The 25666-nt window shown below is 45.0% G+C and overlaps 1 protein-coding gene across 2 annotated transcripts in view; it reads right to left on the reverse strand.

Annotated features, from left to right (window-relative positions):
* Window positions 1-356: 356 nt before the first annotated feature.
* Window positions 357-25666, reverse strand: part of larp7 (La ribonucleoprotein 7, transcriptional regulator) — a 42181-nt gene continuing 16871 nt past the window's right edge. For both annotated transcript variants that reach the window (XM_072495878.1, XM_072495879.1), the window contains exons 9-13: window positions 19584-19738; window positions 9548-9672; window positions 6529-6688; window positions 867-958; window positions 357-716 (exon numbers count right to left, since the gene is read on the reverse strand). In XM_072495878.1, coding sequence (XP_072351979.1) covers window positions 636-716; window positions 867-958; window positions 6529-6688; window positions 9548-9672; window positions 19584-19738 — 613 coding nt within the window. In that variant the 3' untranslated portion in view covers window positions 357-635. The remainder of the gene's footprint in view (window positions 717-866; window positions 959-6528; window positions 6689-9547; window positions 9673-19583; window positions 19739-25666) is intronic.

The raw sequence follows: 25666 nt of genomic DNA on the forward strand, positions 1-25666 counted from the left end.
GTTTAGACTATGTTTCCCTACCCCAATGTTTAGGGTAACCGTGTTGCCCTAATGAAGATCATGTAACTCAGGGCAGACAAAGACAGAGATGTCACCTGTTAGAACCGGCCATTGTAAATCTGAAACAAAAATCACATTCTCCTATTATGGTTCAATTTTCATATCTATTTCATCTCAGGCTCAATCATCGATATCAACCACTTACAAATATTTATGTAGATCTGACAAAAAGTAAAAAGGCATTTTTGAACATGAACAAAAGTTTAGAAAGTGTCCATTTTAAACAGTTTCACATAGCAAAATTCTGGGTCTATGTTTGAAAGCGTACATTTAAAATGATTATCAAACCACATCAGTCATTTTAATGCATCTAAGCAGCTTTAATACCAGAAGGGAATCATGGATCTATGGCTGTTAAATCATTACATCAAAGCAATGAGAACATATCGTAAACTTAGAAATTTACATAATTCATAGAAAGTTAAAACGTATCACTCGAGTGTTTAAGAGTATGATCGTTAGAATCTCCCTGGATACTGCAAACAGTATCGGTATTCACGATACAACTGCTAAAATTCTTCAAAGTATAAAATAATCCAGAAATGGAAAGAATTTACTACATGGTGTGACTATCTTTAGTCTTCATCAGAGAAATGTATGTGCTTCCCCGCTTTGTGCATCTTGGCCACGATTATCTTTTCAGCTTTGACAATCAACTGCAACACAAAATGAGGTTTTAACAGCTTTTTTGTTTTTCTCAGTTCAGTTAGTGAGGAAAAATATGATAATATCACAAATATTGGGTTGAGCATTTTCTTTTGACTGCATTCAATATACTCAAAAGGACGACGTTTTTTGTCAACTACCTTCTCCATGCCCCGCTTTTTATCCCGTGGTCGGTTAAGTTTTGCTTGTCTATCCACTAAAATCTTCTGCCAATAGCGTTGTTCACTGTCACCTTTTAAAAGAATGAAAACAACAAAATCATTTTAGAATAGAGTTTTGATGAAAGACCATCAACCTGAACCTTGCTCTCTGCACAGATACTCGCTGACCCGCTCCTCTGTTTTGAAGATTAGAATTAAATTCTATTCTTTCTTCAGTTGTTGGACAATTCTCCACCTTTGCTGCACCTGGAGATCGGCTTGCATTCTGTACCCCACCCAAAAAGCCATTTTACTTGTGAGACCCTGGATAGCGAATGTCGATAGGTGAGAAGAGAACTAAATTATAGCTTCTCCTCATCCAGTCATTCTTACTCCATTCTACACAGTCATTCTTACTTCATTGGTGAAACTAAGTACTGGAACCACGACTAATTTTCCACTAAAAACGTCCTTGGGTCCCAGCGCTATTTGTAGTGTCCATGGCTTGTCTAAGAACAGCAAACTCAGGAGAGTCCAAGGGTTAGAATCACAGAATTCCTAGTGCAGAAGGAGGCCATTCGGCCCATCCAGTCTGTACCAACCCTCTTAAAGAGCACCTTACCTGGGTCCACTCCCCTGCCTTATCCCGTAACCCCACCTAACATACACATCTTTGGACACCGAGGGGTAAATTAGCATAACCAATCCACCTAACCTATACATCTTTGGACTGTGGGAAGAAACCGGAGCACCCGGAGGAACCCCATGCAGACACGAGGAGAACGTGCAAATTTCACACAGTGACCCAGGGCAGAATTGAACCCGGGTCCCTGGTGCTGTGAGGTAGCAGAGCTAACCACTGTGTTGCTCCACTGCTGCACTTACTGCCTTAAGCAGCTGCCCAATTAAGGAACAATAAAAAAAAATTATTTTAATAATCTTCATTGTCACAAGTAGGCTTACATTAACACTGCAATTAAGATACCGTGAAAAGCCCCTAGTCACCACAATCCGGCGCCTGTTAGGGTACAGAGGGAGAATTCAGAATGTCCAAATTACCTAATAGCACATCTTTTGGGACTTGTGGGATGAAATCGGAGTACCCGGAGGAAACCCGCAGACACATGGAGAACATGCAGACTCTGCACAGACAGTGGCCCAAGCCGGGAATCGAATCTGGGACCCTGGTGCGGTGTGAAACAACAGTGCTAACCACTGTGCTACCATGCCACCTGTTGAAGTGTTTTACAACATGGCTATTTATTAACACACCTTAGCAACTTTGCAAAGCATTGATTTCAATGCATAGTGCAGGCTATTTATTAACGCACCTTAGCAACTTTGCAAAGCATTGATTTCAATGCATAGTGCAGCCTATGCTGTACTATCTTGGTCGCTCCATCGGAAAAATGAGATGTTGCTTCTGATGGACCTACAGAAAAGAGCACGAGGGTGAAGACAACCCTAGTGCTTTGAGCTATGGACACAGATTTTGGGTTTAGATTCTTCAAGGAGGAGATATTTGGTGGTGCCCACAACAGAGCTGTTGGCAGAGGAAGAAGTTGCAGGGGCAATTTGATCGGTTGAAAACAGGCAAGGCGGTGGGGCAGCTAAGGAGGGCAAGGGGGGTGCACTATGAATACGGGGAGAAGGCGAGTCATATGTAGGCCCACCAGTTGTGGCATCATGCAGCGTCGAGGGAAATCTTGCAGGTGAAGGCGGAGATGGGGGATGTGGTGTCAGACACGGAAAGGATAAATGAGGTCTTTTTTTTTAAATTTAGAGTACCCAATTCATTTTTCCAATTCAGGGGCAATTTAGTGTGGCCAATCCACCTACTCTGCACATTATTTGGATTGTGAGGGTGTGCCCCCGCGGACATGGGGGGAATGTGCAAACTCCACACGGATCGTGACCCAGAGCCGGGGTCGAACCTGGGACCTCGGCGCCGTGAGGCTGCAGTGCTACCACTGCGCAGCCGTGCTGCCCATAAATGAGGCTTTTACGGCTTTCTACGAGGGGTTGTATCGGGCTGAGCTGGTGAGGGAGGCGGAGGATGTGAGACAGTCTTTGGATGGGTCAGAGATCCCAGAGTTTGAGGACGTGAAGAGGCAAGTATTGGAGGAGCCGTTGGTGTTAAGGGAGGTGATGGAGTGCGTTAGTAGGATGCAGTTGGGCAAGGTCCCGGGGCAAGACGGTTTTCCAGCGGAGTTTCACAAGTAGTTTGTGATGGAGTTAGCCCCCCAACTGGTGGGTATGTTTAGTGAGGCAACTGCCGGCTACGTTAGCTCAGGCGTTGATTTTGTTGATCCCAAAAAAGGGAAAGGACCCACACAAGCCCATTTTGCTGCTAAACACGGATGTGGAAGTCTTGCCGAAGATGTTGGAGTGTAGGTTGGAGGGGTGCGTCCTGGAGGTGGTTTCTGAAGATCAAATGAGTTTTGTGAAACGAGGCAGCTCTCCAATAACTTTAGGAGGTTGCTGAATGTAATTATGAGCCCGTCTGGGGACGGGAGGTGGAGGTGATTGTGTCAATGGACACGGAGAAGGATTCAACCGGGTAGAGTGGAGGTATTTGATGAGGTTTTGGGAAGGTTTGAGTTTGGACTGAAATTTGTGGCTTGGATTCATCCCCCATGGCTCGTGTTCGAATGAACAAAGATCAGTTTGGGGTTGGGTTGCATATGGGGACGAGGCAGGGGGCCTGCTGTTGCCGTTGTTATTTGCATTGGCTACAGAGCCCCTTTGGACATCGGCTGAGTAGCGAGGGATTGTGAGAGGGATAGGGAGCACCAGGTATCATTGTATGCAGTCAACCTATTGTTATTGGTGTCGGACCCGTTGGAAAGGATGGACAGAATTATGGGCCTGTTGAGAGATTCGGGGCGTCTTCCGGCTAGAAGTAAAATACAGAAAGAGTGAGGTGTTCATGGTGAACGCGGTGGGCAAACTTTGGGTGCTACCATTTAAACTGGCAAGGGAACGGTTTAGGTATCTGGAGATTCAGGTAACACATGAGTGGGCCACAATGTATAGGCGGAACTTGAAAGGGTTAGTGGAAGAGGTTTTGGGGAACTTTAAAAGGCGGATACGTTGCACTTAACATTGGCAGGGAGGGTGCAGGTGGTAAAGATGAATGTGCTGCCCAGGTTCCGATTTGACTTTTTCTCCCCAAGGCCTGAGTTTAGGTACTGGCAGGTGCAGGTCATTGCGGGTAAGGAGATACCGACATGCCCCCAATTACTGGAGTACATGCTGCTGGAGAAACTGCTGCTCTCAGATGAGATGGGGAGGGCAGGATCGGGATATATTTGGATGATTGGTGGAGCAGGGTAAGGTGCTGGTGGAAAGAATCAAGCGGCAGTGGGAGGGGGAGTTGGGGAGGGAGATAAGATAGGGGCTCTGGTGTGAGGCGATGTGGCCAGTGAACTCAACTTCCTCCTGTGCTAGAATGGGCTTGATTCAGTTTGAAGTGGTGCACAGGGTACACATGACTCAAGGCTCAGATGAGTGGGTTCTTCCTGGGGGTAATGGATGGGTGTGAGAAGTGTGGGCAGGGGCTGGCGAATCACGTTCACATGCTTTGAGGTTGTGAGAAGTTGGGGAGTTTCTGGGAGGCGGTGTGTGGGACCTTATCAAGGACAGTGGGATGAAGTCAGACCCCATGGTGGTGATCTTTGGGGTCTTGGAAGTGTTGGAGCTGCTGGAGTGGGAGGGAGCCAATGTCGTGGCCTTCGCCTCTTTGATTACCCGGTGACGGATTATTTTGAATGGAAGTTCGGATACACCACCAGGGGTTGTGGCCTGGCTGGGGCATCTGTATGTGTTTCTCCATTTGGAAAAGATTAACTTTGCTTAAAGGGGGTCGGAAGAGGGTTTTGAGGTATGGTGGAGGCCATTCATGACGATATTGGAGGAGCTGTTCGTCGTGGGGTGGATTGGGGCGGATGGAGAGGGAGGGACTAAATGTACAAACTGTTAACTCTGATTTGTTGGAATGTGTTGTTGTTATTGTTTGGAATAGTTGGGCAGCACAGTGGTTAGCACTGTTGCCTCACGGCGCCGAGGTCCCAGGTTCGATCCCAGCTCTGGGTCACTGTCCGTGTAGAGTTTGCACATTCTCCCTGTGTTTGCATGGGTTTCACCCCACAACCCAAAGGTGTGCAGGGTAGGTGGACTGGCCACGCTAAATTGGCCCTTAATTGGAAAAAATTTAATTGGGTACTTATTTATTTTTTTTAAAATGTTTGGAATAGTTTAAGAAATTATTCACAGGCATGGAGAAAGCCTTTATATATGTGCAGTTGATACCGACTTCTATCCCTTCAGTGTCACAAAGAATCTCCCACTCTCTTTTGCCAAAGCTTTCTGCTGTAGCAGAAAAGTGGACAGGTGCAACAATTCAATTTGACTTATTCCAATAGTCTTGGAACTGAGTTCCCAATCCCACCTCTCCTCCTGGATACACATCCAATCTCAACCTAACAGAACATAACCCAGGAGCAATTGCTTGGGCAATTTTAGCAAGGCCAACTTACTTAACCCCTCTGGCATTGGGACCACCAGGCACTTGGCAAAATTCCAACCCAAGGGGTGCAATTCTGAGGGGGATGCAGGAACAAAGAAACCTTCAGGTATATGTGCACAAATTGTCAGAAGTGGCAGAAGGAGGCCATTCGGCCCATCGCGTTTGCACCGGCCCTTGGAAAGAGCACCCTACTTAAGCCCACATCTCCAACCTATCCCTGTAACCCAGTAACCTCACCTAACGTTTTTGGACACTGAGGGCAATTTTAGCATGGCCAATCCACCTAACCTGCACATCTTTGGACTGTTGGAGGAAACCGGGGCACCCAGAGGAAACCCATGCAGACATGGGAAGAACATGCAAACTCCACACAGACTGTTACCCAAGGCCGGAATTGAACCAGATGCCTGGCGTTGTGGGGCAGAAGTGCTAACCACTGTGCCATCCCAAGGTGTTTAAACCACCTTCGCTGCAGCAGCCTCTTTTGTCCTCTCCCTATCACCCACTCTCACACATTCCCTCAACAGGCAATTCGCTCCATTCTTATGATTTTTCATTACTATGTCTCACAGAGTCTCATAGAGACTTATAAAATTCTAACAGGACGAGACAGGGTAGATGCAGGGAAGATGTTCCCGATGGTGGGTGTGTCCAGAACCAGAGGTCACAGTCTGAGGATTCAGGGTAAACCATTTCGGACAGAGATGAGGAGACATTTCTTCACCCAAAGAGTGGTGAGCCTGTGGAATTCATTACCACAGGAAGCAGTTGATGCTAAAACATGAAATATATTGAAGAGGCGGCTAGACATAGCACTTGAAGCGAACGGGCTATGGGGAGAATGCAGGGTTAGGTTATTGAGTTGAATGATCAGCCATGATCGTGATGAATGGTGGAGCAGGCTCGAGGGGCCAAAAGGCCCCCTCTTGCTCCTATCTTCTATGTATCTATATCAGACAGTAAAAATCTTAGAAATTCTTCCCATAAGGCTAGATTAGATTTTAACACAGCATAGCGTGTTTTGGAGAATAACTCCCAACTTCCAGCAATAAAATTAAGACTTAAAAATATTTTCTTACATGGAGTTAACATTTTGTGCCAGAAACCAGATATTGAAAATTTATGAAAGCAGACCTGAGAGAAGTTCAAGCTTCCAGTTGTACTTGCTCTGTATCCCTCTGTGTGCCCGCATCAAAGTTTGTGCATCTGCAGGGGTTTTAAACCGAGCGTGTCCCTCCGTATCTCCTTCAAGCAGGTCCACATACATAACCTCCGATGTCTCCATCAAAGCATTCTTCAGAGGAAAAGTAAACAGTTTATTAGACAGGAGTAATCAAAAACGTTTGAAATAAGAAAACAACGCTAACAGTACTGCCATATTTTCTGTCTCACTCCGGCCCCCTTCCATTTGATCCTATTTTACCCTATTCTTTAGAAACTTAGATTATTGCTGGGGTATCACACCAAGGGATAATTTTTCAAATGTTCATCCAGCCAGTGAATGTTGGCAGGTTATATAGCAGTTGTCTAAAAGAGGTTTTCGCCACCTTAGGTCACAAGCCCAGAGTCCTGTTATAACATGGCTACTGTTACCCCCTTGATATTAGCAAACCCACCTCAGATTAGAATCAAGCCCAGTAATCTTCTTTGTCTGTATTGTCACCAGGGGCTGTACATGTTTGAAGAGTGATTGGAAAAGTTACACGGTGGACATCTATCAAAGAGATTCTTCCTCGTGTTGGTGGGCTAAACAATCATCCGGCTGCCGCAAACAATCCTTGCACTGATGTCTATCATAGAATTTACAGTGCAGAAGGAGGCCATTCGGCCCATCGGGTCTGCACCAGCTCTTGGAAAGAGCACCACTCTTGGAAAGGTCAACACCTCCACCCTATCCCCAGAACACAGTAACCCCACCCAACACTAAGGGCAATTTTGGACACTAAAGGCAATTTATCATGGCCAACCGACCTAACCTGCACATCTTTGGACTGTGGGAGGAAACCGGAGGAAACCCACGCACACACGGGGAAGATGTGCAGACTCCGCACAGACAGTGACCCAAGCCGGAATCGAACCTGGGACCCTGGAGCTGTGAAGCAATTGTGCTATCCACAATGCTACCGTGCTGCCCACCTATATCTTCTATTAAGGGAGCGATGGATACCCAGCAGCAAGAATCATAGCTTCCTAGCTCAGAGACCTTGAGGTCAATTGCAATAATCTCATTTCTGCCTGGCTGATATCAACAAACTCTTACTTTCTTGTGAATGCCCAGTTATATCCTGAACAGCTGTTCACATGAACCTTGCCAGGGACTGGCAGGCTATCCAACTACAGGAAGCATCACATCTCAGTTAAATTTTCCCCATATCCAGTATTTATACATGTAAACTGTCAGCACAGGTCACTGGACAGGAATGAAAACACTGACAACATTCCCAGGCCAGTTTTAACACCACTACTATGGTCCTTGCTGAGACTGACCAACTCAGCAAGGAGCTGGGATCAAGTCTCGAGAACCTTCATGGTTTACAGTGCCCAGCCTACTGAGCTATGTACATAGATACATGGAAGATAGGAGCAGGAGGAGGCCGTTGGCCCTTCAAGCCTGCTCCGCCATTCATCACGATCATGGCTGATCATCCAACTCAATAGCCTAATCCTGCTTTCTCCCCATAGCCTTTGATCCCAGTCTCCCCAAGTGCTATGTCTAGCCGCCTCTTGAATATATTCAAAGTTTTAGCATCAACTACTTCCTGTGGTAATGAATTCCACAGGCTCACCACTCTTTTGGTGAAGAGATGTCTCCTTATATCTGTCCGAAATGGTTTACCCTGAATCCTCAGACTGTGACCCCTGGTTCTGGACACACCCATCGTTGGTAACATCTTCCCTGCATCTACCCTGTCTAGTCCCGTTAAAATGTTATAAGTCTCTATGAGATCCCCCCTCATTCTTCTGAAAACCAGCGAGAACAATCCCAACCTAGTTAATGTCTCCCCATATTACAGTCCCGCCATCCCTGGATGTTGCAGTACACAGTGGTTTCTCTTCAGGTCGTACAAATCTTTCGCCTTTACTTATACAGTGTTGCTAGTATAAGAAATGGAGTTAATCGTTTCTCGCCCTTTTGGTTAAGATGTGCATGAGGTCAGGTGTAATGCCTGTATCTGGTATGTCTCTCTTGTGGACCATGAATTGGATTCAATTTGAAATGAAAATGAAATGAAATGAAAATCGCTTATTGTCACAAGTAGGCTTCAAATGAAGTTACTGTGAAAAGCCCCTAGTCGCCTGTTTGGGAGGCTGGTACGGGAATTGAACCATGCTGCTGGCCTGCCTTGGTCTGCTTTAAAAGCCAGCGATTTAGCCCAGTGTGCTAAACCAGCCCTTTTGGTATTGGTATTTGCAGCAGGCAAGGGCTGGATTCGAGGTTTGCCCCAGTCCACATTCTGATGAAGGAATTTTAGAAAGGAAATGGAGTGAAAAGCTTTTTATAAAATATTAAGTAAAATCGGTTTGATTTGCAACAAAAACTTTGGAATTAGACTATAGGTTTCTAAAGAAGGTTGATCTCATGGGCCGTTTAAATTTATAAAAAGAAAAAAAAATTGTGAGTACCCAATTCATTTTTTCCAATTAAGGGGAAATTTAACGTGGTCAATCCTCCCACCTTGCACATCTTTGGGTTGTGGGGGCGAAACACACGCAAACACGGGGAGAATGTGCAAACTCCACATGGATAGAGACCCAGAGCTGGGATCAAACCTGGAAATTTGGCGCCGTGATGCAGCAATGCTAACCACTGCGCCACCGTGCTGCCCCCGTTACAATTTTTTGACCATAAGCCTGATTAACAAGGCTCTCATTCAGACTTTTTGAAGGGACAAAATATAAACAAGACGGAAATTTGTAAACCAGACATAGGGGCGAGTGGAGGGATTCTTTTTTTAAATATACTTTTACTGTATTGGAAAGAAAGAACATTTTGGAAGCCCACACTAACTCCCAATCAGGTTGCATACCCATTTATCCAGGGGGGAAGACTAAATGCTAAGAAAACGACTTTGACAAAGACAAAATGTTAATAGTTTCACAGGCTGTCTTGAGAACTGGTTTTTAAAAAGTTAGCTCGAGGGCACACATTTACCTTGATTTGTTGCCTGCCCAGCAGGGGCTCAGTGCTGGTGATCTTCACAATGACTCCACTCTCAAACTGAGGCCCCAGGGTGTTAACCTTCAAAGAGGGCTGAGCTCCTTCATCGTTAACCTTTGCTTTAGTATAAGAGAACAATACAGTCTGCATCAATAGCTTTGAAATTCAAGATTTTTTACACTAACACATTCATTCAAGGAAATCTAGCATTCCAGCCCCATCCCCACAGTCCAAGCACAATTTCAAGGCCCTTTGTTTTTCAAAACTATTTGCATACTAATTGACTTACTTCTTCGAGTTGATTCTCCCTTAAATGAATGTAAATTCCCAAACTCTGAAAACTAATCTTCAATGCTCCCATGATGCTCAATTGATTTGACCAGTAAGTATTGCAGAGGCTTTCAAGCCTATGGGTTTGCAGGTTTGACCCTGGTCTATGCCGAGTTAATTGACCTCACATCGGCAATAGTGGAAATGCTGCAATTTGCGTCCGTATTCCAGAATTTTGGAGGGGGGATTGGGGCAACAGCCGGATACCCTGGTCCCAACCTCCATCTAGAAATCATTCTGAAAGATGCGCGTGAGATCTGAAGTACACTGCCCAAGTGTGTGATGAAGGCAGGTTCAATTGAAACATTCAAAGTGGAATTAGACAGTCATCTGAAATGCGAGATTATAATAATAATCTTTATTATTGTAACAAGTAGGCTTACATTAACACTGCAATAAGGTTACTGTGAAAATCCCCTAGTCGCCACACTCCGGCGCCTGTTTCGGTACACAGAGGGAGAATTCAGAATGTCCAATTCACCTAACGTCTTTCGGGACTTGTGGGAGGAACTCCCGGAGGAAACCCACGCAGACACGGAGAGAATGTGCAGACTCCGCACAGACACTGACCCAAGCCGGGAATTGCTAACAACTGCTACCATGATACAGGATTACGGAAAGATGGCGGTGAAATTGCACATGGTGAACTGCTCATTTGGAGAGCTGGCATGGGTGCAATGGGTTTGAGTGGCCTCACACGGTGACAGCTCTGCGATTCTGTACCATGTGCACACGCACGGGTGTATTAAACACGAGGTGAGGTCAGGTTTAGGCTTGCCTATTGTTCCTTCCACCAAATCGGGAATGTTCAAAGCTGCCACCCTCAAGGCTCACATGCATGAACAGTGACAAGGTATCGGAGGGAAATGGTCGTCTGTAGAGCCAAGGCCACTGATGAGTAGTTGACAACAGTTAGGTTTTACATACCATCTTTAATGTAGTAAAATACCCTAAGGTGCTTCACAGGAGAATCATGGAATAAATACAGTTAGTTAACACATTATTAGGGCACATGAACAAAAGCTTGGTCCAAAAGTACATTTTAAGCAGCATCATAAAGAATGAAAGTCGGGGGCAGCACTGTGGCGCAATGGTTTGCACTGCTGCCTCACAGCGCCAAGGACCCGTGTTCGATCCTGGGCCGGGGTCACTGTCTGTGTGGAGTTTGCACATTCTCCTTGTGTCTGCGTGGGTTGCACTCCCACAACCCAAAGATGTGCAGAATAGGTGGATTGGCCATATCTTTTTATTAAAACAATAAAACATTTATTCAAGGCCAAATGGTACAAACACTAATTTTGCTTTGGAGAAACAGAGTACCCTCCCCTCAGTAGCAACGAACGGGGAGGGGGTGGGGGTAAGATACTCTGATTATTAAAACAGTTCACAACACAGTTGGACAAAAACAAACGGTACAAGCACTAAACGTGGCGCTGGAGAGACCAGATACCCTCGCCTCTGTACCAACAGAAGGGAAAGGAGGGTGGTGGGGAGGGAGAGAGTCGGGGTGTTGGTGGAGGGTGGGTTCCAACATGGCATGCCTGAACCAACTATGGAGGCAGAATAACAAAAGAACCTTCAATTATGATGTGCCAGATTCCGGGAGTCCCCCCAGAGGCTGTGAGGGGCGACATAGTGTCAGGCACGAGTGAACCCTGCACCCCACCGCAGAGAGCCTCATGTGCACCCTCCGCTCCCGACACTGGGCGGCTGACAGCCTTCGGACAGTCGCCCTCCGGGCCCGGATCCTCCACCACACTATAGTGCGGCGGGCGACACGGGCCCATCAACCAACCCAGGGCCTGCCTCGATTCCGCCAACGGAATTAGGTGGATTGGCCACGCTAAATGACCCCATAATTGGAGCTCATTTTAAAAAAGGATGAAAGTGGGGCAGAGTGGTTTTGCGGGGGAATTCAAGATCTTAAGGCATTGTCAGCTGAATCCATGAGATTAAATAGTGATACTTAGGAGGCCCGAATTAGCGGTGTGCATCTTTCCACACACTGCTAATTTTGGCCTCCTAAGTATCTCATTATGGGGCTGGGGCGATTCCAGAAATAGGAAGTTAACATTTATATAAGGAGTGAAAACTAGTATAATATCAAATTTACCAAACTGCACAACTGCTCGGGGCAACATGGACTCCAGCAGCAGTGCAGCAAGACAGTAAGGCTGTTGCGCACTTGCAAACAGAAAGCAGCAGTAACATGTAACATGCAGCCCAATTCTAAGCTCAGGACTCAGGAATTGTCCATGCAGACAAGTATTAGAAAATTGCACAAGTGGGTGAATGTAAGCACCCACAGTCATCACAGATTATCATAGAATTTACAGTGCAGAAGGAGGCCATTCGGCCCATCGAGTCTGCACCGGCTCTTGGAAAGAGCACCCTACCCAAGGTCAACACCTCCACCCTATCCCCATAACCCAGTAACCCCACCCAACGCCAAGGGCAATTTTGGACACTAAGGGCAATTTATCATGGCCAATCCACCTAACCTACACATCTTTGGACTGTGGGAGGAAACCGGAGCACCCGGAGGAAACCCACGCACACACGGGGAGGATGTGCAGAATCCGCACAGACAGTGACCCAAGCCGGAATCGAACCTGGGACCCTGGAGCTGTGAAGCAATTGTGCTATCCACAATGCTACCGCGCTGCCCTAATCAATGATCAGCATTCTCATCGTGCCACCTGTCAGTAGCTGGCCCACACCAGAGGAATCGATGATTCTCCTTCCCAGCAAACCAAATTCATAAATTTAGAGTACCCAATTCATTTTTATTTCCAATTAAGGGGCAATTTAGGGTGGCCTATCCACCTATTGTGCACATCTTTGGGGGGTGGGGGTGAAACCCACGCAGACCCCGGAGCCTTGATCGAACCCGGATCCTTGGAGCCATGAGGCAGCAGTGCTAACCACTAAATCATTATACAAACGTAACCTGTTGTTGACTACTCCAGAACTCTCTCCATATTTATCAAGTGTGTCACTGAAGCTTGAAATTGGCGCGTTATAACAGATTTCTTCTCATTGATGACTCTAATAATAATAATCTTACTAGTGTCACAAGTAGGCTTACATTAACACCGGTCAGTGAAGCCCATAGTGAATGCAGCTAAATTTTATTCCTTTCTTAGAGTAACAAAGCCAATGCACAGAGTGGACAGGGCAAGTCCTTAATCCATCTTACTTGCTCCAAAACCAAATCAAAGTCAAATTTAACCCAATTCATGGTCCCCACAAGAGACATACTGCATCCAAGCTGACAAGAACAGGTGCTACACTTGGCCTTTTTGTTGTTGCAAAAATATACTTTATTTGTTAAATATCTGAAAGGACATTAGAAGCATTGCACCTGATCTCATGCTAAATGCAGCACCGAGAGCATTTGGAGGCACTTGCCGCTCTGCAACCCAGCCATTTTGCATATATAAAGCTCAGAATGATGGAGTATATTCCTATACCCAGTCTCCTGCTAACATGAACACCAAGCAAATAACCCCCTGTTGTGTACACAACAGCACACTCAAATATGTCTGATACATTCTTATCAAATCTTGGTGTAAATGAAACAAGTGAGCACGTTTATCCTGGAACCAGATAATCCAGTCATGAGTTCAAAAAATAAACTAATCGGAATCAATTTAATCTACCATAAGGAGATTAGTTTTGCCAATTTATGTTAGTTAAGCAGGTTTCAGATTTCCTATCCTTCCTTTCTTAAGGTATGCCCCAAGTTCCAGACAAAACTCGCAGCAAGATTACCGAGCAGGATAAAGTAAGCATTGCAACGCAACTAAAAATTAATGTGTAAGCATCAAAAGCCTTTGTTCAATTCATTTCATGGGGATGTTGCTTTGTTCCTGTTGACTTTGCAGCTGGAACTGAGCACTACAAAATACACAGATAAATAGCTAAATTAAATAACAGGCTCTTCAATTAAAGCAGCTAATATTGTCATCCTTTCAGAAATTCAGTGAGTACACATGTAAACCTGGTATTGTGGGCATTTGCTTGGATATCAGTTAAAGATCAAACAGGGATTGGAAAGACAATGGTATTTTCCTTTGAACAAGGAGCAAGGAGGAGGCAAGTTTGTTCCCCTCCTTTGGCTTGTTAATTATCAAATTTTGTTCACACAACACTTCCGCAAAGGAATCAAAATGGTTCACGTTGTAATTACATAAAGATGAAACATTTGAATTTCTTTCAAACTAAAAAATTCCCAAATTTGTCCTGCGGACATACTGTAGACGTACAATATGAAAGGCACGGGATGCTGTCAGTACACTGGCCATTATCTGAGGAGTCCAGCACTGTCTGGAAGCTATTTGGCATGAACGATATCACAGCCCGACTTACCCCCTTTGGAATCCAAGTATGCACCAACAAGGTTCACTGGAGAGGGATCAAAATCAAGATTCTCCCTTCCCTCAACCAGGCTGACGAAGAGGCCAAAACAACAACGTCAACTTCTGTCCAGTTAGCACAACACAGACCAGGAAACAACGCAAAAGACAGTTTAGTCTGCAATCAATTGGCAATACACGATGCAGTGCCTTTAGGTCTTGTGAATTTATTTAATTTCTTTTTAAGGGTAAAAACAATGGATCAAACAAAATTAATCGAGACACATCACTGCAGAAACGTTGCAAGTAACAAGTAAAATCAGCAAGAGAGGCACAAACAAACCCATTCACTGTCATGGATTAAAACCAAAATGTGCAATTAATGATTCACTGTACGTCTGATGATTTGCTATGTACAAAACTATAGTCTTGTTTTTTGTGATTGAACATACACTTGAAGGAAGGAGGGGCAGCACGGCGGCGCAGTGGTTAGCACTGCTGCCTCATGGCACCGAGGTCCCAGGTTCGATCCCGGCCCGTGGGTCACTGTCCGTATAAAGTTTGCACATTCTCCCAGTGTTTGTTTGGGTCTCACCCCCACAACCCAAAGATGTGGAGGTGGATTGGCCACGCTAAATTGCCCCTTAATTAAAAAAAAAAATTGGGTACTCTAAATTTATTTTTTAAAAAACACTTGAAGGGTTTACCTAGTGTTTTTTGCCAATTAAGTATTTTTGAAATATAGCCACTGTTGTGTAACATTAGAAAACATATCAGTTAACTTAATAATAATCTTTATTGTCACAAGTAGGCTTACATTAACACTGCAATGAAGTTTCTGTGAAATGCCCCTAGAAGCCACATTCCGGTGGCTGTTCGGGTACACAGAGGGAGAATTCAGAATGTCCAAATTACCTAACAGCACGTCTTTCGGGCTTGTGGGAGGAAACCGGAGCACCCGGAGGAAACCCATGCAGACACGGGGAGAACGTGCAGACTCCGCACAGAACGTGCAGACTCCGCACAGACAATGACCCAAGCCGGGAATCGAACCTGGGACCCTGGCGCTGTGAAGCCATAGTGCTAACTACTATTCTACCATGCAGCTCACGACAAGACCCCAAAACAGCAATGAGATAAATGGTCAGTTAATCTTATGGAGGGAGTGGGCCTTGGAATGGTGCTCTTTCAGAGGATCAGTGCAGAATTGATGGGCTGAATGGCTGAATGGTTTCTATGGTTCTATGTTGGTTGTAGGATATATCGGACTGTCCTGCAGAACTATCCTGCTAGTCTGCAAATAATTACATGGGATCTTTAACACATCCCAAAGGGATAGAAAGGGAACTCTGTTTCGGGATGGCATGGTGGCACAATGGTTAACACGGCTGCCTCACAGCACCAGGAACCCGACTTCAATTTCTTTTTTAAAAATTGAGTACCCAATTCATTTTTTATCCAAAAAAGGGACAATTTAACATGGCCAATCTACCTATACTGCACTTCTTTGGGTTTGTGGGTGGTGAGACCCACGCAGACATGGGGAGAACGCAGACATGGGGAGAATGTACAAACTCCACACAAACAGTGACCCGGAGCCGCGATTGGACCCGGGTCCTCGCCGCCATGAGGCGACAGTGCTAACCACTGTGCCGCCCTGACCCAGGTTCAATTTCAGCTTGGAGTGACTGTTCGGAATTTGCACATTCTTCCCCTGTCTGCGTGGGTTTCCTCTGGTTTCCTCCCACAGTCCAAAGTGTTTTTGGTTCGGCGGGGTTGCAAGGATAGGATGGGGGAGTCGGCCTAGGTAGGCTGCTCTTTCAGAGGGTCGGTGCAGATTTGATGGACTGAATGGCCCCCGTCTGCACTGAAGGGATTCTGTGATTCTCCAGTTTAGTGTTTGCAGCACTTTCTGTTCAATGTCAGATTTCCAGCGTCCGCAGTATTTTAATTTTATGTTGGGGCAGAAATGGCCTTGCTGCCATTCCTGAAAGAGGGCAATCGCTGACAATGCAACACACCCTTCAATAATACATTGAAGTTTCAGCTAAAATCACATGCTCAGGTTGCTGAAGATGGTGGTGATGGACATCATAAAGCGAATACTGTTATTTCCTCAGTAGGAAAAGCCCCCCCTCCCCAAGTGCATGAGGATAATAAAAGCAAATTACTGCGGATGCTGGAATCTGAAACAAAAACAGAAAATGTTGGAGAATCTCAGCAGCTGTGGAGAGAGGACAGAGCTAATATTCGAGTATGGATGACTTTGTCAAAGCATAAACAAGTATAATTTAAAAATTTTTTTTTAGAGTACCCAATTCATTTTTTCCAATTAAGGGGCAATTTAGTGTGGCCAATCCACCTAGCTTCCACATCTTTGGGTTGTGGGGGCAAGACCCATGCAAACACAGGGAGAATGTGCAAACTCCACACGGACAGTGCCCCAGAGCCGGGATCGAACCTGGGACCTCGGGGGTCCCATGAGGTAGCAGGGCTAACCCACTGTGCCACCGTGCTACCCCATAACCAAGTATAAATGTAAATATCAAAATACTAATAGTGAGACAATTTCCAATGAAATTTTGAGGGTCCGACCTACCGATTTGTGTTCAAAATTCCATCAGTAAAAGCAACTGTAAAATTGCACCACAATCACCATTCATGTTCACACCTTTCTTAACACCTCTCTCACTGTCTGGAGAGATAATGGCACCTCATTCACATTCCCCAAACTTCTAAATTAGCTGCAATTAGTCATCAAACAAGTTCAACTGCTGCAGTTTAAATTAAGTTGTTCTGATTCTTTTGGGCTTTCGGTGGATATTTTCAGTTCAAAGAGGTTAATGATTGTACTTTGCTGCTAAACAAACCAGTCCAGTTAATTTCCCATGGAGATGTTTGATATTGGTCTCTAGAACTTAAATTTAAACTGTGGTTTCTGGCAACGTCATGCATGCACAGTACAACAGGCCCAGGTTAACTGCCCCCTATAATTACGACAGCCATGTGCAGCAGGGCGCATGTGTGGTAATCGTCTGCAGCAGGAGAGAATGTTCCTGAACTGGGGTATTTTACTGCAGTAATGTTGGTCAGTGTTTCTAAACTCTGACTCACTGTGCCAGTAATGTAAGTGGATTGTAGGTTGCTGCAAGCGTTAGACACTACCACCTCTTCTCATTCTTCCCTCATCTTCCACTCTGAGAGTTAGACTGGTGGCTCCAGCAGTGACATTATTGGATTTCTGCACACGTGAGGACCTAATGCACATGCGCAGACAGGTATCGGCGGCCATCTTGCTTGGCCATAGTGCATTGGCAGGAGACACGTTGTAAATTTGAACACCTTAGGGCGGCATTGTGGTGCAATGGTTAGCACTGCTGCCTATGGCGCTGAGGACCCGGGTTCGATCATGGCCCCGAGTCACTGTTTGTGTGGAGTTTGCACATTCTCCCCGTGTCTGCGTGGGTCTTACCGACACAACCCAAAGGTTGGGTGGATTGGCCACGCTAATTGCCCCTTAAATGGAGAGAAAAAAATAATTGGGTACTCTAAATTTATATTTTTCCAAAAATTTGAACACCTAAATATTAGCAATGCACACCTTCAATTTACAATGAAGATTATGGAAACTTAGATTAACACTTGAACACCAGAACAAGGCTTTTCAGTTGCTACTACAACGGATTTATACAATGCAGCTGTAATCACTTTGGTAATCAGAGGCCAATGGTCCTGCTGTACTCATGACCTTATGGCAGAATGCAGGGCAGCAGTAGCAATGCTGAGCACTGCACATGAACATAATCATACCTGTTTGGTAACATTATGTTTCTGGATACAGTCCTCCTTAACTGGGTGGGCCAAGATTTATCCACTAAGGGTGGTACGGTGGCGCAGTGGATAGCACTGCTGCCTCACGGCGCAAGGACCCGCGTTCAATCCCGGCTCACTCTCCGTGTGGAATTTGCACATTCTCCCTGTGCCTGTGTGGGTCTCACCCCCAAAACCCAAAGAAGTGCAGGGTAGGTGGATTGGCCACGCTAAATAATAATAATAATCTTTGTCACAAATGGACTTACATTAACACTGCAATGAGGCTACTGTGAAAAGCCCCTAGTCGCCACATTCCGGCACCTGTTCAGGTACACAGAGGGAGAATTCAGAATGCCCAATTCACCTAAGAGCACGTCTTTCGGGACTTGTGGGAGGAAACCGGAGCACCCGCGGAAAACTCACACAGACACAGGGAGAACGTGCAGATTCCGCACAGATAGTGACCCAAGCCGGGAATCGAGCCTGGAACCCTGGCGCTGTGAAGCAACAGTGCGAACCACTGTGCTAATCGCCCCTTAATTAGAAAAAAAAGATCTATCCACTAGTGGTTTGTCCAAATGCAATCAGCAGTAGTTGCTTTGCTTCACCATCAGAAGTGCGCTCCCTTGAGTATAGCGGACAGAGGTACCTACTGAGGTGGGTTTCATGGTAGCCATGGCTGCTCGCAGCAGCACAGTTGCATTATAAACACAGAAAGATGCTCCAATTTAATTAACACCTCCCAGTATTTACTAGTGATTTGAATCAATTCATTACTTATTTCTATTGTGAATAGTCTTGCTTTCATGCCCTGATACTTAACATACTTTGTGCGGTGCACATGATATACTGCACAGGTGATCACTTTATCCAATGGGCTTTTATTTCGGTCAAGTCCTGGGCTGGGAGGTGGGAAATGGTCCGTCCTTGGTCACATAAGTGGCTCAGCTGGATTCTCGACGAGCAGTCGATATACCGACTCTCCCGCAGCTGGCAAAATGACACGGCAATGGGAAGAATTCACGCACAATCCCAACGCCTCCCTGCCTCTCCTCAGCTGGCATTAACCCACCCCAACACCTTCCTGCCTCCGAGCCTACCCTCATCCTGGCATTACCCATTCTTGTGATTTTCCCCTCCCTGTGGCGAGTTCCCTCCCCCCTCAGGAGTTATTGGCAAATCTGGGGAACTTCCTATAGATGGAATAGAAATTGACTTGCATTCATGTAATGATTTTCATGACCATTGGATCTCTCAAGTGAATAGACTTGCATTCATGTAACGATTTTCATGACCATTGGATCTCTCAAGTGTTTTACGCCCAATGAAGTAGCTCTGAAGTGCAGTCACTGCTCTAATGTAGGAACCCGGAGGTATAAATAGCTAACTGGACACAAAGCTCTGCATTCCTACCTTTCCAGAATGAAAACAAGTTCAAGAATGTACAAATAATCACTACAGGCTTTTGAAGTATGATTAAAGATTCTATGATCACATGTTTTTTGTATGATCCATTCACAGAAACCAACCTTTATCGTTTTCAAGTTCTTGTTTCTTTTTGTCAGTCACCTCCATAACCTCGCCGTCATTTTGCTGTTTGATTTGTAGCATAGTTTTCTTTAAGCTGGACATGCTGGATTTCTGCAGCTTTAAGTACTCTTGCTTCAAATCCATCCACTCTTTTCTGAAGAAACAATGGAAAAATTAGATGGATACCTTACTTGTAGCTTTAACAATAGATTGGCACATTCACTGTGAAAAACATCCCCAGATACATTCTCTGGTGAACTGCTCGGTGGATAGCCATAGATTTAATTTCTCACTCATAATCTTGTTTCGTTTCCATGGATAAATCTGAGTGAGCAATGGTGGACTATTTGACTGGGCAGAGTCCGGCTGGAAATTGGTGCCCATGGATACAGACAGCAGAGTGGGGTTACCACCATTTTGCCACCCCCTTAGTGGGGTTGCCACCATTTCCTCTATGCAAGAGGGAAAAAGGGGAGAATAAGCAATGACAAAGTGAGTCAAGTTCAAACCATTTCTTTGCTAATTGGTAAAATCTACCGAAAAACAGAAAACAAGTTAACTAAGTGGTGACATAGGAAAATATAAAATTTCCACTTTAAACAAAAACAGATATTTGGTGACCGATTAACTAGAGTTATTTTGATACGACATAATGTCAAAAAACTTTTAAATCTGGGTATTTGGCAATCCTTAACCATAGCCACTTTTCTTTGCTTTCATGTCCCTGGGATATTGCAAACTTGTACAAATTACTGCATTCTTGCCTGGGCTTAACATGTGAAGGATTTTGTCAATTCACAGAACATTTGCCGATTGCAAGGCTTCCCCGCACACACATATTTTAAAAAAATAAATAAATTTAGAGTACCCAATTAATTTATTCCAATTAAGGGTGTTCAATCCACCTACCCTGCACATCTTTGGGTTGTGGGGGCGAAACCCACGCAAACACAGGGAGAATGTGCAAACTCCACACGGACAGCGACCCAGAGCCGGGATCGAACCTGGGACCTTGGCGCCGTGAGGCTGCAGAGCTAACCCACTGTGCCACCGTGCTGCCCCATCACACACATATTTGAGAATTCATTTTGAAATAAAGTTTTGCACAAGCAAAGCAAAGAAAACATCACAAATAAGAACAATTGTAATGTTTCAAAGTGTGATACTGAGATAACTATTGATCATCATTAATAGAAATGCCACGTCAGGGGCATGGGGAAAAATAGGGGAATGGCACTCAGCCACAATGCTTGTTCGGAGAGCCGGAGCAGACACGATGGGTCAAATGGCCTCCTGCTGCACCGCAAAAAGTGCTATGATCACAAAGGTAACTGAAGATATTTTGCTTAAGTCACTGAGTTCAGTGGCTTCCATCATACAGGAAAACACAGCAGTCATTTTTCAGACATCATTCGACAACCCAGAAACAAGAACAATAATGAGTTAAAAATATAGTCAGTAGAATTTATTGAAATATGGGCAGGCCACCAGGAGAATGCCTTGCCTGTCTCCGAATCGTCCCAAACAATCATTAATGGCCACAGGAGCATCAGAACAGGATAATGGGGGACACTGATTCGCTATCTCAGCAGAATATAGCACTTATTAAGTAGAGATGTTAGCATAGTGGCCATATCATTAGACGAGTAATCCAGAGGCACAGGCTAATGATCTGTGTATCAGGATTTAACTCCCAACATGGCAGCTGTGGAGTTTAAGCTCCGTGAACAAATATGGAATATAAAGCTAGTCTCAGTAATAAATGATCTTAAGACCCGAATCGGTTCTTGTAAAAAACGATTTGGTTTGCTAATGTTCCTTAGAGAAGGAAATCTGCTGCTCTTGCCTGATCTGGCCTCCATGTGACTTCTGATCCACAGCACTTGCCTCTGAAATGGTCCAGCAAACCACTCAGTTCAAATGGAAAATAGGGATGGACAATAAATTATGTCCTTGTCAGCAACACCCACATCCCATGAAAGAACAAAATGGATATGAAAATGAAAATGAAATTTAGATACGTGTGCTCAATGGGGCTTGAACCCAAATTTTTCCAATCCTGAGGCAGAAGCAACACCAAATGATATAAGGCAATTAACTTTTCTTTATTTTCTATTTAGATAATTTGCAGGATATGGCAAAGCTGCCATTCATAGCCAATCCTTAGCTGTCCATCATATCATGGTGATGAGCCATCTTCCTGAACTGCTGCAGTCAGTGTGACAAAAGGTCTCAGAAATTAACCCAGCAATGAAAAAAAACACAGCAACACATGGTCCAAGTCAAGATGGCAAATGACATGCAAATGTTGGTTATCCCATGCACCCACTGTTCTTGTCCTTCGGACTGGGAAAACTCACAGGTATGCTGTTGAAGAAACTTTGGCAACTTGCTGCAGTGCATACTGTGGATAGAATGCACTCCTGACCACGGTATTCTGGTGGTGACGAGAGTGCATGTTAAAGGTAGAGAATGGATTACCAATTGCTTTGTCCAGGATAGTAAGAAGTCTTACAACACCAGATTTAAGTCCAACAGGTTTGTTTTGAATCACTAGCTTTCAGAGCTCCTTCCTCAGGTGAATATTTGTCGAGGATGGTATTGAACTTGGAGTTTTGTTGCAGGTGCATCTACCCATACAAGTAGAGGGTATTTAATCGAGCACCTAACAGTCCTTACAGAAAATATTGGCTTCCAGGAAGTCAAGAGGCGAGCCTTTCACTGCGAAATACTCAGCCCACCATTGCCATTTATACTGGTACAATAATGCTATTGTGCTCAAGCTAGCAAAGGAGTTTAAAAATTGAAAATACTGTCAGGTCTTGTTAACATAATCCTTTGCTTTATAACTGATCAGAACGCTGTGTGGCTCTTTTTTCAACTGTCGCAACCACAATGGGTCAAATGTCCTCTTTATGTGCCATCACCATTCCACGATTCTAACAGCCTGGGCTGACTCTGAAAATTGCTATCCACCTAAGGGCAGCACAGTGGCACGGTGGTTAGCACTGCCTTCTCATGGCACTGAGGACCCGGGATCCCGGTCCCGGGTCACTGACCTTGAGGAGTTTGCACATTCTACCAGTGGGTGTCACCTCCACAACCCAAAGATGTGCAGGGTAGGCGGATTGGCCACGCTAAATTGCCCCTTAATTGAAAAAGATACACTGCCTTGTCTCAGTGGGCCTCCACTAGATTACACCCAGGCATTGATCTCTTAAAAAGAGATTAGAACATAGAGCGCAGACAACGAGTCTGCACCGACCCATTAAGCCCTCACTTCCACACCCCTATCCCCATAACCCAATAACCCCTCTTAATCTTTTTTGGTCACGAAGGGCAATTTATCATGGCCAATCCACCTAACCTGCACGTCTTTGGACTGTGGGAGGAAACCGGAGCACCCGGAGGAAACCCACGCAGGCACGGGGAGAACGTACAGACTCCGCACAGACAGTGACCCAGCAGGGAATCGAACCTGGGACCCTGGCGGTATGGAGCCACAGTGCTAATCACTTGTGCTACCGTGCTGCACACAAAAATTGGGCAAAATTGTGAAAAAAGAATCACATCCAAAATTAGTTTTTGGATTCATCATTACAATGGAGTGCCCTTGCTTTTGATATTCATTATTAACACATTGTTCGCATATTTTTAATTCATCTACATTTCTTGAAATGCAGCAACCCGAATTCCACATTTTGAATGCATGTTACTTGCTCCTACTGAAAACTACTTGTGTTGTCAAAAGTTGAAAATTTAACTATTTAAAAATTTTTTTTTTTTTTTTTTAAATGGTCCAGTATCCTCACACTTTACATTACATGCTAAAACTCCTGTTTCTCAATTGCAGACCAAAGAATCACATGGTTTAAACACCTTAAATGCATGGAGTTGGTTCATAGATCTCTCTTCCTCACTGCATCATCTGAACTAAACATTCACTGAATGGGTCTGGCCATGCTGCCAAGTAGTCAGGCCGTGCCGTACCACCTGTCCTTCATGGAAAATTTAATGCAGAGAAAATGGGTGGCACAGTGGTTAGCACTGCTGCCTCAGCGCCAGGGATCCGAGTTTGATTCCAGACTTGGGTCACTGCCTATGTGGAATTTGCACGTTTGCCCAGTGTTTGTGTGGGTTTCCTCCGGGTGCTCCTGTTTCCTCCCACAGTCCAAAGATGTGCAGGTTAGGTGGATTGGCCATGCTAAATTGCCCTTTAGTGACCAAAGAGGGCAAGGGATTGGGCCTAGGCGGGATGCGCTTTAAAAAAAAGAAAGAGGGGCACGGTGGTACAGTGGTTAGCACTGCTGCCTCACAGCGCAAGGGACCCAAGTTCAATTCCGACCTCGGGTGACTGTCTATGTGGCGTTTGCACATTCTCCTCAGTGTCTGTGTGGGTTTCCTCCGGGTGCTTTGGTTTCCTCCCACAGTCTAAAGATGTGAAGGTTAGATGGATTGGCCATGCTAAATTGTTCCTTAGTGCCCAACGGTAAGGTGGGTTGTGGGGTTGCAGTGATAGTATGGGGGAGTGGGCCGAGGTAGGGTACTCTTTCGGAGGGTCGATGCAGACCTGATAAGACTGAATGACCTCCTTCTGCACCGTAGGTATTCTATAATCCTATAAATCCCTTTGACCACAAGACCTTCAAGCAGTGGTCTGCATGTAACATTCTACAAGTGCTTCGGGAAAAGGAGATGGTGGACCGTCAAGGTAATTTGGGAGACTGCCTCTTCACCAGAACTTCCAAACAAGCACCAAGACCTAGTTTAACTGGTGGTGAGAAAGGCCTTCCCCGTCAAATCATTTCTACACCGCCCAGAGTCTCGCCCCAGAGACAGTTGCAGACTTCCTTGTGGAATGTGCCTTTGCAAAGAAAGTCTGGAGAGAGATGAGGTGTTTTTTGTCGAGGTTTGTCCCGAACGACTCCATGATGCAGGACTTTTGTGACCTACTGGCTGTTCCCAGCAACGCACACCGAGACAAACATCAGCTGCTGCTGGAGGATCATCAACCTGATGAAAGATGCTCTTTGGCCTGCACAAAAATTATTGGTCTTCCAGTGCAAAGAATTGTTTCTGACCGAGTTGTGCAGACTGGCACGTTCCAAAGCCCAGGACTACGGGCTGTGGGATGCACTGAATCTTGGGGCAGCCGCAGCAGAGGCACAATGGGGTAGGGTTGCTGTCGAAGACCTTTCAGACATATTGCACAAAGGGGCTGGGAATTGTATATAACCCCCATGGACTGAAAAACATAGAACATACAGTGCAGAAGGGGGCTATTCTGCGCCGACCCACTTAAGCCATCATCTCCACCCCATCCCCATAACCCAATAACCCCTCCTAAACCTTTTGGACACTAAGGGCAATTTAGCATGGCCAATCTACCTAACCTACACGTCTTTGGACTGTTGGAGGAAACCCACGCAGGCACGGGGAGAACGTACAGACTCCGCACAGACTGTGACCCAGCAGGGAATCGAACCTGGAACCCTGGTGCTGTGAATCCACAGTGCTATCCACTTGTGCTACCGTGCTGCCCAATGTATGACTTACATTAAATGTGCAAATTGAATATTACACATATCACAATTGTATGGAAGCACCTTGGAGTGCAACTTCATCTATGTAGACAACTTAAATACCGTTGAACCATTTGAAATGCCCATTTTGAAATGTCTAGAATGTTTCTTTGACTGTATTGAAGCACCTCACAGTGCAACATGATGTATGCAGAGAACCTGAATATTATTGCACTCTGTGCAATGGGGCCATTTTAAAATATTAGTAATGTTCTTTCAGATATTTTATGAATAAAGTATAATTTTGTTTAAAAAAAAATGTAAAACCATACGCAAATGTAAAACCATACGCACAGTGCAACAAACCTTAAAAGCTACAACCGTACTCAATAACTTTAATTGTAATGCATAACTAACTTTGTCAATTTTCTAATTTCTATAAGGGAATCATTTTGATCAAGGTTTCAAGTCACAAAATATCAGGACAGCACAAACAGGTTTCACCCCAACTTATTTATTTTAAAAGCTGTTCAAACGATTTCTCCTCAGAAATGTCGAAG

The sequence above is a fragment of the Scyliorhinus torazame genome, chromosome 3 (genome assembly GCF_047496885.1).
Source record: "Scyliorhinus torazame isolate Kashiwa2021f chromosome 3, sScyTor2.1, whole genome shotgun sequence".
Taxonomy (NCBI): Eukaryota; Metazoa; Chordata; class Chondrichthyes; order Carcharhiniformes; family Scyliorhinidae; genus Scyliorhinus; species Scyliorhinus torazame.